The sequence below is a fragment of the Hyla sarda genome, chromosome 6, assembly GCF_029499605.1.
Source record: "Hyla sarda isolate aHylSar1 chromosome 6, aHylSar1.hap1, whole genome shotgun sequence".
NCBI lineage: Eukaryota > Metazoa > Chordata > Amphibia > Anura > Hylidae > Hyla > Hyla sarda.
In genome coordinates, this window is record NC_079194.1 from 235,784,260 (window position 1) to 235,800,881 (window position 16,622).

The 16,622-nt window shown below is 44.1% G+C and overlaps 1 protein-coding gene across 2 annotated transcripts in view; it reads right to left on the reverse strand.

The window, feature by feature from the left end:
* The window catches only part of LOC130276814 (leucine zipper protein 2-like), a 479,250-nt gene that overhangs the window by 219,286 nt on the left and 243,342 nt on the right, over positions 1 to 16,622 (reverse strand). The window contains exon 2 of one of the 2 annotated variants that reach the window (XM_056526707.1): positions 5,587 to 5,700. In XM_056526707.1, coding sequence (XP_056382682.1) covers positions 5,587 to 5,661 — 75 coding nt within the window. In that variant the 5' untranslated portion in view covers positions 5,662 to 5,700. Of the gene's footprint in view, positions 1 to 5,586; positions 5,705 to 16,622 lie in introns of both variants that reach the window. The other variant, XM_056526706.1, reaches the window with a different exon arrangement.

The window sequence follows — 16,622 nt, forward strand, 5'->3', positions numbered from 1 at the left end:
CTGTACTGTGCTAGTACCGAACACTTCCTGAGAGATTGTCCTATCCGTCCTCCTCGCCTGGAAAGACGTACGCTGACTCCGCACAATGGTGAGACAGTCCTTGATGTCTACTCTGCTTCTCCACGTCTTACTGTGCCTGTGCGGATGTCTGCCTCTGCCTTCTCCTTCTCTACAGTGGCCTTCTTGGACTCAGGATCTGCAGGAAATTTTATTTTGGCCTCTCTCGTCAACAGGTTCAACATCCCGGTGACCAGTCTCGCCAGACCCCTCTACATCAATTGTGTAAATAATGAAAGATTGGACTGTACCATACGTTTCCGCACGGAGCCCCTTCTTATGAGCATCGGATCTCATCATGAGAGGATTGAACTTTTGGTCCTCCCCAATTGCACCTCGGAAATTCTCCTTGGACTTCCCTGGCTTCAACTTCATTCCCCTACCCTGGATTGGTCCACTGGGGAGATCAAGAGTTGGGGGTCCTCTTGTTCCAAGAACTGTCTAAAACCGGTTCCCAGTAACCCTTGCCGTAACTCTGTGGTTCCTCCAGTAACCGGTCTCCCTAAGGCCTATATGGACTTCGCGGATGTTTTCTGCAAAAAACAAGCTGAGACTCTACCTCCTCACAGGCCTTATGATTGCCCTATCGACCTCCTCCCGGGCACTACTCCACCCCGGGGCAGAATTTATCCTCTCTCTGCCCCAGAGACTCTTGCCATGTCCGAATACGTCCAGGAGAATCTAAAAAAGGGCTTTATCCGTAAATCCTCCTCTCCTGCCGGAGCCGGATTTTTCTTTGTGTCCAAAAAAGATGGCTCCCTACGTCCTTGCATTGACTACCGCGGTCTTAATAAAATCACGGTTAAGAACCGCTACCCCTTACCCCTCATCTCTGAACTCTTTGATCGCCTCCAAGGTGCCCACATCTTCACTAAATTGGACTTAAGAGGCGCCTATAACCTCATCCGCATCAGAGAGGGGGACGAGTGGAAAACGGCATTTAACACCAGAGATGGACACTTTGAGTATCTGGTCATGCCCTTTGGACTGTGCAACGCCCCTGCCGTCTTCCAAGACTTTGTCAATGAAATTTTTCGTGATTTGTTATACTCCTGTGTTGTTGTATATCTGGACGATATCCTAATTTTTTCTGCCAATCTAGAAGAACACCGCCAGCATGTCCGTATGGTTCTTCAGAGACTTCGTGACAACCAACTCTATGCCAAAATTGAGAAATGTCTGTTTGAATGCCAATCTCTTCCTTTTCTAGGATATTTGGTCTCTGGCCAGGGACTACAGATGGATCCAGACAAACTCTCTGCCGTCTTAGATTGGCCACGCCCCTCCGGACTCCGTGCTATCCAACGCTTTTTGGGGTTCGCCAATTATTACAGGCAATTTATTCCACATTTTTCTACCATTGTGGCTCCTATCGTGGCTTTAACCAAAAAAAATGCTGATCCCAAGTCCTGGCCTCCTCAAGCAGAAGACGCCTTTAAACGACTCAAGTCTGCCTTTTCTTCGGCTCCCGTTCTCTCCAGACCTGACCCTTCCAAACCCTTCCTATTGGAGGTTGATGCCTCCTCAGTGGGAGCTGGAGCTGTTCTTCTACAAAAAAATTCTTCCGGGCATGCTGTCACTTGTGGTTTTTTCTCTAGGACCTTCTCTCCAGCGGAGAGGAACTACTCCATCGGGGATCGAGAGCTTCTAGCCATCAAATTAGCACTTGAGGAATGGAGGCATCTGCTGGAGGGATCAAGTTCTCCTGTTATTATCTACACCGACCACAAGAACCTCTCCTACCTCCAGTCTGCCCAACGGCTGAATCCTCGCCAGGCCCGGTGGTCTCTGTTCTTTGCCCGATTTAATTTTGAGATTCACTTTCGTCCTGCCGATAAGAACATTAGGGCCGATGCTCTCTCTCGTTCCTCGGATGCCTCAGAAGTTGAACTCTCTCCGCAACACATCATTCCACCTGACTGCCTGATCTCCACTTCTCCTGCCTCCATCAGGCAGACTCCTCCAGGAAAGACCTTTGTTTCTCCTCGCCAACGCCTCGGAATCCTCAAATGGGGTCACTCCTCCCATCTCGCAGGTCATGCGGGTATCAAGAAATCTGTGCAACTCATCTCCCGCTTCTATTGGTGGCCGACTCTGGAGACGGATGTTGTGGACTTTGTGCGAGCCTGCACTATCTGTGCCCGGGATAAGACTCCTCGCCAGAAGCCCGCTGGTTTTCTTCATCCTCTGCCTGTCCCCGAACAGCCTTGGTCTCTGATTGGTATGGATTTTATTACTGATTTACCCCCTTCCCGTGGCAACACTGTTATTTGGGTGGTCGTTGATCGATTCTCCAAAATGGCACATTTCATCCCTCTTCCTGGTCTTCCTTCTGCGCCTCAGTTGGCTAAACAATTTTTTGTACACATTTTTCGTCTTCACGGGTTGCCTACGCAGATTGTCTCGGATAGAGGCGTCCAATTCGTGTCTAAATTCTGGAGGGCTCTCTGTAAACAACTCAAGATTAAATTAAATTTTTCTTCTGCATATCATCCCCAGTCCAATGGACAAGTAGAAAGGATTAACCAGATCTTGGGTGATTATTTGCGACATTTTGTTTCCTCCCGCCAGGATGACTGGGCAGATCTCCTCCCATGGGCCGAATTCTCGTATAACTTCAGGGTCTCTGAGTCTTCCTCCAAATCCCCATTTTTCGTGGTGTACGGCCGTCACCCTCTTCCCCCCCTCCCTACTCCCTTGCCCTCTGGTCTGCCCGCTGTGGATGAAATTTCTCGTGACCTTTCCATCATATGGAGAGAGACCCAAAATTCTCTCTTACAGGCTTCATCACGCATGAAGAAGTTCGCGGATAAGAAAAGAAGAGCTCCCCCCGTTTTTTCCCCTGGAGACAAGGTATGGCTCTCCGCTAAATATGTCCGCTTCCGTGTCCCTAGCTACAAGTTGGGACCACGCTATCTTGGTCCTTTCAAAATTTTGTGTCAAATTAATCCTGTCTCTTATAAACTTCTTCTTCCTCCCTCTCTTCGTATCCCTAATGCCTTTCACGTCTCTCTTCTCAAACCACTCATCCTCAACCGTTTTTCTCCCAAATCTGTTCCTCCCACTCCTGTTTCTGGCTCCTCGGACATCTTCTCGGTCAAAGAAATTTTAGCTGCCAAAAAGGTCAGAGGGAAAAATTTTTTTTTAGTGGACTGGGAGGGTTGTGGTCCTGAAGAGAGATCCTGGGAACCTGAGGACAACATCCTAGACAAAAGTCTGCTCCTCAGGTTCTCAGGCTCCAAGAAGAGGGGGAGACCCAAGGGGGGGGGTACTGTTACGCCGAGCGCTCCGGGTCCCCGCTCCTCCCCGGAGCGCTCGCTTCACTCTCCCCGCGGCAGCGCTCCGGTCACGTCCTCTGACCCGGGGCGCTGCGATTCCGCTGCCAGCCGGGATGCGATTCGCGATGCGGTTAGCGCCCGCTCGCGATGCGCACCCCGGCTCCCCTACCTGACTCGCTCTCCGTCTGTTCTGTCCCGGCGCGCGCGGCCCCGCTCCCTAGGGCGCGCGCGCGCCGGGTCTCTGCGATTTAAAGGGCCACTGCGCCGCTGATTGGCGCAGTGGTCCCAATTAGTGTGTTCACCTGTGCACTTCCCTATATCACCTCACTTCCCCTGCACTCCCTTGCCGGATCTTGTTGCCTTAGTGCCAGTGAAAGCGTTCCTTGTGTGTTCCTTGCCTGTGTTTCCAGACCTTCTGCCGTTGCCCCTGACTACGATCCTTGCTGCCTGCCCCGACCTTCTGCTACGTCCGACCTTGCTTTTGCCTACTCCCTTGTACCGCGCCTATCTTCAGCAGCCAGAGAGGTGAGCCGTTGCTAGTGGATACGACCTGGTCACTACCGCCGCAGCAAGACCATCCCGCTTTGCGGCGGGCTCTGGTGAAAACCAGTAGTGGCTTAGAACCGGTCCACTAGCACGGTCCACGCCAATCCCTCTCTGGCACAGAGGATCCACTACCTGCCAGCCGGCATCGTGACAGGCTACTTTGAATAAGTGACCAGAACATCTATCAGTGTATAACACGCAAGTAGGGTTTTTGCCATAAATGTAAGTTTTAAAAGTGCCTGTTATACGCAGATAAATACGGTACTACCTGGATTGCTGTACAGAATTGGGGTTGGAAAAATGTATGTATGCTTTTCAATCACTATCTGAAATAAAACTTTTCTAACAACATTGAAATATCAAAAAGGACCAGAGGCTATTTTGAAAGAAAAAAAAAAGGATTATATAAATATATATGTTTTTTTTTTTTTTTATATAAAACCTTGTGTATTATTTTTGGCTTAGTAGCAGAAGAAGTTTGATAGACAGCGTCCATTACTAAATCGGGACTATTCATTAACCCATAAAATGGCTAACACTTCCCTCTTTACTTTGCCAGTACCAGCTGGCATCAGGGGTGCCAGCAAGAGCAAGGTAATGGCATGCTCAAGCAATAGTGATAGTCATAGTGAAAAGGTAGCAGTCTGATAGATTTAGGCTTGGGATGGCCAAAATAAATGGCCCTCGCCACCCTGATGGTACTAGATTTACTCCTTGGTTTGTATCTGGCTGATTATGGAAATAGGGGGAACCTCATGCTTATTTCATAAATAAATTAAAAAAAAAAGCGGGTTAACATTATTTTCCATAACCAGCAAGGTACTAAATTAAGGCAGTAGCGGCCTAAAATTATCTCGTTTCAAGAGCCTTTTATTTTGCCATTGTCAGCCTAATAATACCTGTACCCCTGGGTCTGGCAAATACTGGAGTAATAATGGGGAATTAGTGCTAGCCTTTTAAGGGCTTATGCTAAGCCCTGGCTTAGTAGCGAGTGTAATCTATCAGACAGCTCCCGTTGCTTAGCCAAAAATAAGTATGGGAAAAGACAAACACTATAAAAAATTTTAAAAAAATTAATTACCCTCATTAAATCTTTAGTGCTATTTCTACTGATTGATGAGGGGTCTCAGCACTGAGACTCCGACCAATTAAAACTTTAGCTATGACTCAGTGATCTGTAATTTTTTTTTTTTTTATAAATGAAAGGAACACTAGTATGAGGACTAAAGGAATTCTAAAGAATGTATTAATATTATGCCTCCTAGAATACTATATATTTCAGTAAAATATCTTCCACAAAGTTTAAAATAAAATGTTGTTTATATTTTAAGTAGTTTTTAATATTGTTAGATAAAATTTTTGCTACTCATGGGGAAGGGGAAGGATTTTTTTTGGGACAGCGCATTTAATGAGGCTAAAACCTTTGAAAACTCACAGCTGGGGAGCTATGATAGAAAGATGAAGGGACAATTTGAAAGAGCACAGCATGGGAGTACATGATAGCTCAACTTTTATATTGAGCTGTCAGTTTCAGGACATGTTTTATTGTTTACTTTTATTCTTCCATTTCTCAATTACAAGGCAATACTGTTTTGTAATATAAGAAAAACATATTTTTTTAAGCTTTTGACAATATTATTCTCTAATTTTTTTTCTAACAATTGTTAACTCAAAAACAAATTTGAAAAAATAAAATAGGTCTGACCGGTAAATTTCCTTTGATGCCTTCAAGCTCCCTGTGTCTTTTTGAAAGCTGCTGGAGGATATTGCTTCTCTCCATAAATACTTCCTTTAGTTGTTTTTCCAAGTCCTCATAGCCCTGTCTAGCAAAGAAAAGACATAAGTCAGTTATATATTCTTCATGGTGACTAATTCTCCAATTAGATGCTATACAGAAAATGCAGTTTCAAAATAACAAGAATGTTATGCTTGTTGTGCTAACATCAATCTGTCGCATTGGTCACAGTACATATATAGTGGGAAGAATACAAACTACAGTTACTGAAATAAATCATCCTTTGTTTATAGACAATTTTTCATTGTTTAATCACATATTTCAGGTATAAAAACTGAGAACATTTTTAGCATTAAAGGGGTACTTCGCCCCTAGACATCTTATCCCCTATCCAAAGGAGAGTGGATGAGATGTCAGATCGCCGGGGTCCCGCTGCTGGGGACCCCGGGGATCGCTGCTGCAGCACCCTGCTATCATTACTGCACAGAGCGAGATCGCTCTGCACGTAATGACGGGCAATACAGGGGCCGGAGCATCGTTACATCACGGCTCCGCCCCTCGTGATGTCACGGCACGCTCCCATCAATACAAGTCTATGGGAGGGGGCGTGGCGGTCTTCACGCCCCCTGCCATAGACTTGCATTAAGGGGACGGGCCGTGATGTCATGAGGGGCGGAGCCATGACATCACGCTGCTCCAGCCCCTGTATCGCCCGTCATTACGCACAGAGCGAACTCGCTCTGCGCAGTAATGATGACGGGGTGCCGCATTGGCGATCCCCGGGGTCTCCAGCAGCGGGACCGCGGCGATCTAACATCTTATCCCCTATCCTTTGGATAGGGGATAAGATGCCAGGGGCGGAGTGCCCCTTTAACCATTATGTGACCTAGACATTGCAGTCAATGGTGTATCTATAAGATCATCTCTTGTTCTAATGTTATTATAATATTAGTTTGGATTAAAAACAGGTTTTTTTTTTTTTTGTTTTTTAGGAGCCATTGGCATTCATTCAAAGATCACTGAGCCAAATCTCTTGCTGTGTACTGTGATGTACATCTCACTGTGCATGTGGGAGATATGGTAGACAATGTCAGGGGAGCCAGGCCCAGTGATCTCACAAAAATACACAAAAGAATGGAGGACATGTAGCATTGCACAATATGCCACACAACCTCCATTCCTCTTCTACAGCATCCCACAGCTTTGTTCTGTAGTAGGGTCTGGGGGGGGGGATGGAGGGCTGACTGATGGGGGTGACTGATTAAGTGCTAGGATAAGGTCACATGTCCCGTATTTGCTGCAGATCTTCTTTACATGTATCAGAGTGGATGAGATTTGAAGGGGTATTCCAGTAAAAAAAAAAAAAAATTCATATCAACTGGCTACAGAAAGTTAAACAGATTTGTAAATAACTTCTATTAAAAAATTTGCAATGTTGTCAAACAGAAAAGAACAACTCAACTTCAGCAGCTGATAAGTACTGGAAGGCTTAAGATCTTTTAAAGTAATTTACAAATCTTTTTACATTTCTGGAGCCAGTTTATATGACAAAAATAGTTTTTCACTGGAATACCCTTTAAAATAATCCCATCTACACTGCTGACAAAAAAAGATATACCTAGCAGAAATTTACATGCACGGATGGTTTGTGGGGGATGGTTGCTGTCTGAAGGTGGATGTTTGAAATTTTTTGACCAGTGATTCCTGTAAGTTTTAGATCCAAGAAGCTAACAGTGACCAAATCAACATGGTGAGTAAACATTAAATGAAACGTGTTGGAATTAAGGCATTCCATGAACAGTGGTATGGAAGACATATCTCGCCTCCAAATGAGGTTGAGAATAGCTATGAATCTTCCATACCACTTCACATGGCGTGAAAACGCATTATCAACTGAAAATAACATTTTCTCCTCCCAGTATGACATTGTGAGGTTTGTTAACAGGGGGAATGCCTTGCCCCCATGGAAAATCCACTGAGCTGGATAAAGAATTTTCTGTCAAAAGAAAAAAATTGTGCGACAAAAACCATGTGACCTGTTTAATGAATTCGCAGAGATCTATGGAGTACTTGCTGTGGCGGTCTAAGTGGTGCCCAAGTTCGTCTAGTGCTACAGACCGCGGAATACATGTGTATAGCGATACAACGTTGCAAGTTAGCCAGCACCACTCAGACCACCACTTCACCATACTGAGATTTTACAGGACGTTGCGTGAATCCTGCAAATACCCCGGAACACGCTGGACCAGAGGTTGTAGCATCTGGTCCAGCCATAGAGATAATCTCTCCAGGAGGGACCCCCAACTGGATACGATGGGCCACATGGGGGGTGGGTTTACCCCCTTATGTGTTTTAGGTAACATGTACAAGATAGGCATTACAGGGTTATCTCGCAAAAGATGTCCTGCTTCCCTGTTAGTTATAACATTTACCACTACCCCCTCTTGTAGGAGGATTTTGAGTTCCTTGGTATATTTAGAGGTTGGGTCCGTATCCAAACTGCCATAAACCTCTTCATCAGATAGTAGATTATGGATTTGAGCAATATAGTTGCATTTGTCCATTACAGTTACAATCCCACCTTTGTTGGACATGCATATTATTATGGAATCATCATCCTGCAACTCTATTAATGCTGCCCGTTGTGTAGTGCTAAGGTTACTGAACTTATTTCTTTTAGATTTTATGTTGTTATTTAGAGTCACCAATTTGTGTTCCATAACTTCCTGTAATTTGTCCATTCCTTCGGTGCGGGACTGCAATGGATAGAAAAATGGATTCTTATTTCTGTGATTGGCGTTCCGGCCGGGTGACGTCTCTGGTTGCCAATTCACTTTCAAAGTTTAGATCCTCTAAGGCAAATAATGCTTGTTGTTCTGTGAACATTAATGATGTATACTGATTTTTCATTTTGGGATCTGGTGTGTTGCTTTCATTTTCTTGTAGGTCAGAGAAGTGTCGCTTTACTGTCAGGTTGCGTATGAACTTATTTATTTCTGTTAAGGTATGGAATACATTCAATTCATTCGTTGGAGCAAAATTTGAGGCACGTGACAGGACCTCAATGTGACATGAGTTCAATGTTTTGCAGGATAATTTTAAGATGCTACTCTTTTTGCTGCTCTGCTGCATGTCTGCAGCGCTTCCTCCGTTATTTCTCCTCCTGCATTTGCATCCTGCCCTCCGTGTTTTTTCCCCTTCTTGCTTTTCCAGTTTTTTGGCTTTGGTTGATGAGGTGCATTTTTTCTTTCCTCAGATATTGACCTGTCTGAACAGGTACTACAGTATCTACATCATCTGTTTCTGCCTCCATTGAACTGAATGTGACTTTAGGGGTTTTTGGGCTTTTCATCAACACAAGCAAAAAACTGGAAATGCTGCAGAAATGCAGCAGAGCGACAAAGAGAGTAACGTCTTAAGCCTATCCTCCAAAACATTGAACTCAAGTCACATTGAGGTCCTGTCACGCGACTTAAATTTTGCTCCAACAAATTAATTGAATGTATTCCATACAGAAATAAATAAGTTCATACGCAACCTGACAGTAAAGCGACTCTTCTATGACCTACAAGAAAATGAAAGCAACACACCAGATCCCAAAATGAAAAATCAGTATATATCATTAATGCTAAACTCTGAAAGTTAATTGACAACCAGAGACATCACCCGGAACGCCAACCACAGAAATGAGAATCCATTTTTCAATCCATTGCAATAACGCACTGAAGGAATTGGTGACTCTAAATAACAATATAAAATCTAAAGGAAATAAGTTCAGTAACCTTAGCACTACACAGCGTGCAGCATTAAAAGAGTTGAAGGAGGATTCCATAATAATCCGCATGTCCGACAAAGGTGGGATTGTAACTGTAATGGACAAATGTAACCATATTGCACAAATCCATAATCTACTGTCTGATGAAGAGGAATATGGCAGATTGGATACGGATCCCACCTCTAAATATACCAAGGAACTCGAAATCCTCCTTCAAGAGGGGATAGCATTAAATGTGTTAACAGGGAAGCAAAATATATTTTGGGAGATAACCCTGTAATGCCTATCTTATACACGTTACCTAAAATGCATAAGGGGGTAAACCCACCCCCCATGCGTCCTATCGAATCCAGTCAGGGGTCTCTCCTGGAGAGATTATCTCTATGGCTGGACTGTATGCTACAACCTCTGGTCCAGCGTGTTCCAGGGAATTTGCAGGATTCACGCAATGTCCTGTGAAATCTCAGTTTGGTGATGTGGTGAGTGGTGCAGGCTAACTTGCAACGTTGTATCGCTGTACACATGTATTCCGTGGTCTGTAGCACTAGACGCACTTGGGCACCACTTAAACCGCCACAGAAAGTACTCCAAAGCTCTCTGCAAATTCATTAAACCGGTCACATGGTTTTTGATGTTGCACAATTTTTTTTTTCTTTTGACAGAAAATTCTTTATCCAGCGCAGTGGATTTTCCATGGGGGTGAGGTATTCCCCCTCGTTAGCAAACCTCACAATGTCATACTGGAAGGAGAAAATTTTATTTTCAGTTGATAATGCATTTTCACGCCACGTGCAGTGGTATCGAAGATCCATAAATATTCTCCTCCTCATTTGGAGGGGAGATATGTCTTCCATACCACTGTTCATGGAATACCTTAATTCCAACACATTAAATGCTGATTTGGTCACTGTTAGCTTCTTGGTTCTAAAACTTACAGGAATCACTGGTCAAAAAATTCAAACATCCACCTTCAGAAAACCAATATCAGGCAACACTGTATTAAGGTGAGACAGCAACCATCCCCCACAAACAATCCGTGCAATTTCGGTAGGGGAGCTTACTAGACTAAAACGCAATTGCACTTCGCAATCTGTCTATCTTGAAGAGGCACAATCCCTTGAGAACTGGCTACTAGCAAGTGAGTACAGCCACAGTCAATTAAACTGAGCTAGAAGGATTGTGAATTGCAAGAACCATCAGGATTTATTATCAACTAGGGATAAGCGCACCAAAAACAAGCACCCCACTAAAAGCTTCAGCAAATCGGTTCTAGTCAAAACATACAATACTCACTTCAAAATAATTTGGGACACAGTCCTTAAACACCTACATTTATTAAAAGAAGATGGCAAGCTAGCCAATATATTGTCTCAAAAGGTAGGAATAGTACCCAAGGGAGCCAATACACTGAGGGATATCTTGTCCCCCAGCCTAGTAGTCTCAGAAAGGCATGGTGTGAACACTTGGCTTAAAAATGTGGTGCTACGCGATGTAAAACCTGTGGAGTAGTCAAAGTGTGCAAAGAATTCACGGATGCCACAAACAATCATGTAAATAGAATCAAGCAATACCTGAATTTTAATTCTGTGAATTTAGTGTACATTATTGAGTGCATAGCCTGCAACTAGAGATGAGCGAACTTACAGTAAATTCGATTCGTCACAAACTTCTCGGCTCGGCAGTTGATGACTTATCCTGCATAAAGGAGTTCAGCTTTCAGGTGCTCCGGTGGGCTGGAAAAGGTAAATACAGTCCTAGGAAAGAGTCTCCTAGGACTGTATCCACCTTTTCCAGCACACAATGGGCAGCACATTGAACACATTTTATAAGTGGTCAGAAACTTGTAAATAACTCATGAAAGAATAAATTTACGTTAAAACCAAGCACATCATTGTTTTTCTTGTGAAATTCCCAATATGTTTGATGTTTCACATGACCCTCTTCCTATTGAAAAAACAAAAGTTGGATTCAAAATGGTGAACTTCAAAATGGCCACCATGGTCACCACCCATCTTTAAAAGTTTCCCCCCTCACATAGACTAATGTGCCACAAACTGGAAGTTAATATCACCAACCATTCCCATTTTATTAAGGTGTATCCATATAAATGGCCCACCCTGTATATTGAAATAATCTTCTAGTGAAACCGCAGACACAATACTTATACTGTTAAGTGTTATGTGCACACACAAACTTTCCATTCTTGAAACCATGTACTTTTGAAACCTGTAACATGTTTTAAACAGTATGTGTATTTTATATTCACTTGTCTTATAACTCCTCCCCCTGGGTGGTCTACTTAGAGGAGGTGGACTGCACAGGTGTTGTGGTGATAAAGAACACTCATGTGGAGTGTGTTACCGGCTAGGTGGTGGGTTTTTTGTACTTCCTGGAACTTTTAACCTGTATTGGAATAAAGCTTGAAGTTTTAAAGGAAAAGCCATAATATTTCTCAAATTCACATTGATTTGGCAGGTATTTCTTCTTGTTTAATACTTGAAGAGTAATCACAGTTCTTATCAGGGCTATCACCTTTAAGATTAATAGTGGGTTTAATCAGTCATTTATTTACCTATATTACTGTATTACTGTTATTCCCCCTTACTGTATATTACTATACAGTAAACCCCTTTTTTTCTTATATGTCTTATTAAAGAACTTAAATGTCTTTTTATATTCCCAGAAAAAAATTATCATGGAAGACAAGACTGTTGAATGATGAATAATGAAACATCGATGAATGATGAGTATATACTCTTTAAAGGGGTACTCCGGTGGAAAACGTATTTTTTATTTATTCATATATATATATATATATATATATATATATATTATATATATAGAAATCCAATATGGAGCAGCACACCAAATAGCGGTGGGTGCTATCAGTCAAGCCCAGGTCACGGGATGCACGTAGGTATATTCCAAAAAGGACTGCAGCACTCCAAGTTCAAATGAAAATAAAAGTGGTGTTTATTCCATCTAGTTCAAAGGCAACGTTTCAGCTGCGTACCTGCAGCCTTTATCAAGCCTGATAAAGGCTGCAGGTACGCAGCTGAAACGTTGCCTTTGAACTAGATGGAATAAACGCCACTTTTATTTTCATCTGAACTTGGAGTGCTGCAGTCCTTTTTGGAATATATATTATATCTATATATCTATATATCTATATATCTCTATCTCTCTATCTCTATTTCTCTATCTCTATCTCTCTATCTCTATCTCTCTATCTCTATCTCTCTATCTCTATCTCTATCTCTATCTCTATATCTCTATATCTATATCATCTGATGCCAGAAAGTTAAACAGATTTGAAAATTACTTCTATTAAAAAATCTCAATCCTTTCAGTACTTATTATCACGGTGAGCGCTCCTGTCCGGTGCTCCGACTGTGAGCGATCATCTCCCTGCTTCTCCCCTGCATCCGATATGACCCGTCTCCTGCTGCAGCAGGCGGGGCTGGGATTCGCATCGCGGGACGCGACCGTATGCGAATCCCGGCCCGTCATTCACCACATGTGCCTTCTGACTCCTCCTCTGCTTCTCTGCTCCGGCCCGCGTTCCTGTCCCCTAGGGCGTGCGCACTGTGGATCGGAAATTTAAAGGGCCAGTACGCCCAATAATTAAGTAATCACCTGTGCTTCAGTTATAAATTCCTCCACCTCCCACACTTCCCTGTCGGATCTTCAGTGCCCTTAGTCTGAGATTAAGCATTTCTATTGTCTGTATGCCTTGCCCGTGTATTTTGAACCTTCAGCTACGTTATTTGACTTCGCACCTTTGCTGCCTGCCCTGACATTCTGCTAAGTCTGACTATGCCTGTACTTCATCCTTCTGTACCTCGTCTTGCCCAGTTACCTGTGTGGTTGAGTCGTATAGGGGGTAACGACCTGGTTGGGCTCTGGGGAAGACCAGCTCTGGTGAAGACCAGTGGCACCTTAGACTCCACTCCCCAATACGGCCCGTGTCATCTGCCACACAGGTTGGAGGATCCACATCCAGCAGCGCAATTACTACTACGGTGAGCGTTACAGCAAGATCTGGCCATGGATCCCACTGGGGTTCGGCTCCCTGATAATCCAGTTCCTCAATCGTGGCTCTCTAGTCACAGCAGTTGGCCCAGCAGGCACAAGAGTTAAACAAATTGTCTGCCAATTGATGCAGCAGTTGCTTTCTGCTCAACAACAACTGCAGCAGCCACATCCTCCTCTTGCTCCAGTGTTGCCTCTCGCTCCTGCAGTCGCCACAGGATCTAAGCTCCGCAAGTCTCTTCCTGAGAAGTATGAGGGGGGATCCCAAGTCTTGCTGTGGTTTCGTGATACAGTGCTCCATGCACATAAAACTTATGGAGGAACAGTTCCCTACAGAACAAGCAAAGGTGGCCTTTGTCCTCAGTCTCTTAACTAGAAGGGCCCTGGCCTGGGCAACCCCACTATGGGATCGCAGTGATCCACTCACTACCAATCTCCAGGCTTTTCTGTCAGAATTCTGTGGAGTCTTTGAAGAACCTGCAAACGCTTCTTCCACTGAGTCTTTCTCAGGGTAACTCCTCTGTGGGCGAGTATGCCATCTGATTCCGTACCCTGGCATCGGAGTTATCCTGAAACAATGAAGCTCTTTGTGCTACTTTTAAGAGAGGATTTTCTAGCCATATCAAGGATGTCCTTGCTGCCCGGGAATTGCCCTCTACCCTGAACAAACTCATACAGTTGGCCTCTCGGATTGATATCCGTTTCTCTGAACTACGTGAGGAACTACATCAAGAAAGGGAGTCTGCACGACCTCTGTGCTTTCCTCGCCTGGCACCTGTCTTCCAGCAACAACCGCAACCTTCTACTTTGCCTTCCGCTGGTGGATTGGTGGATTGGCCTCACCTGACCCTGCAGGAAAGAACCCGTCAACGAGCTGAGAATCTTTGCCTTTACTGCGCCTATGCAGTTAATTTCCACAGTCACAGGGAAGTGCCTAGGGTTTGTGGGAGAGGCGTCCCTAGGTGTGAATACCTCCTCTCCAGGCTTGAATTTGATGGTCCAGCTATCTCTACCCTCCAAAGAGACTATTTCCGTTCTTGCCCTCTTGGACTCTGGTTCTGCTGGAAACTTTATTGATGTCTCCTTCGTACATAGGTATCATCTGCCTTTATCCCACCTTCTGAAGCCTTTTTTTTTTCCGTACATCTCTTTGGTCAACGGAAAAAATCTGGACTGTCCTGTCTTATTCTGCACAGAACCCTTATCTATGCAGGTTGGAGTTCTGCATAAGGAAAAAATGTCCTTCTATGTTCTTCTACATTGTACCTCAACTCTTCTACTTGGACTTCCTTGGTTACAACTACATGCCCCGCATCTTGATTGGAAGACTGGAGAAGTACTTTGTTGGGGAACCTACTGCTACAACAACTGTTTTCATGCCCTACCGCTCAAGTTGGTGTCTCCTTCTACTCCTCTGCCCGGTCTGCCATCTTTTCTTCAGAACTTTGCTTACATCTTCAGCGAGAAACAAGCTGAAGTTTTACCACCACATCATCCCAACGATTGTCCTATTGATTTATTACCCGGGACCACACCTCCTCGGGGCAGAATTTACCCTTTTTCTGTTCCCGAAACCCAGGCCTTGTCCAAATATATCCAAGAAAATCTTCATAAATGTCAGAAAGTCATCTTCCCCTGCTGGAGCAGGATTCTTCTTCGTTACATTGACTACCGTGGCTTGAATAAAATTATTTCAAGAACCACTACCAACTTCCTTTGATCTCGGAATTATTTGATCGTCTGCGAGGAGCGAGGGTCTTCTCCAAACTTGACCTTCGTGGGACCTATAATTTGATCCGCATACATGAAGGAGATGAATAGAAGACAGCGTTCAATACTTGTGATGGACATTTCGAGTATCTTGTCATGCCTTCCGGACTCTGTAATGCTCCAGCAGTCTTCCAGGAGTTAGTCAATTACATATTTTGCGACCTCCTATACTCCTGTGTCGTGGTCTATTTGGATCACATTCTCATCTACTCATCCAATATCCAGACTCATTGCTCTAACCTCCACCAAGTTTTACAGCGTCTCCGAGACAATCATCTCTATGTTAAACTTGAGAAGTGTACTTTCGAAAAAAAACAGCCTTCCATTTCTGGGATATATCGTTATCAGTCTTCATATGGATCCTAACAAGTTGTCCACAGTACTGGACTGGCCACAACTTTCTGACTTGAAAGCTATTCAGCGCTTTCTCGGCTTTGCCAATTATTATCAGCAATTTATTCCTCACTACTCCACCTTGGTAGCCCCATTGTTTCTCTCACCAAGAAGACTGCTAATCTGAAGGTCTGGACTCCAGAGGCTAAAGAAGCTTTCTAACTGTCAAAGTCCGCCTTCACCTCTGCTCCTGTTTTATCTCGACCCGATCCAAGCAAGCCAATTATTTTGAAAGTGGATGCTTCTTCAGTTGGAGCAGGTGCAGTTTTAACGCAAAAGTCCTCTAAAGGAAGAATTGTAACCTGTGTTTTTTTTCTCTAAGACCTTCTCTCCAGCAGAGAAAAACTATACCATTGGAGATCGCAAACTCTTGGCAATAAGGCTGGCTTTGGAAGAATGGAGGGCTCTGTACATCCGCTTACCATTTACTCTGACCACAAGAACTTGCTCTATCTTCAGACTGCCCATAGTCTCAACCCCCGACAGGCTTGTTGGTCTCTTTTCTTCTCCAGATTTGACTTTTTTATTCACTTTCGTGCAGCAGAGAAGAATCTTCGAGCTGACACTCTATTTAGAGCCTTAGATGTTCAAGACCAGGAATCTCACCCTTAACATATTATTCCTCCTGATCGACTCACCTCTGCAGCGCCTGCAAGTCTACAGCACCTGCCTCCCAGAAAAACATACATATCTCCCTGTTTAAGACTCCGAGTCTTGAAACGGGGTCAATCCTCTCTTCTGGCTGGTCATGCCGGAATACGTAAGTCCTTGCAGCTCATCTCCCGACAGTATTGGTGGCCTACTTTAAAACAGGATGTCATGAATTTTGTCCATTTCTGTTCGGTCTGTGCCCGGGCCAAGACCCCCCGTTACAAACCTGCAGGTCTTCTACCTCCCTTGCCAGTTCCAGAGAGGCCCTTGACCGATATTGCAATGGAATTTGTTACTGACCTTCCCCCTTCTGGTGGCAATACGGTCATTTGAGTTGTAGTGGACTGATTCTCTAAAATGGCTAATTTTGTACCTCTGCCAGGAT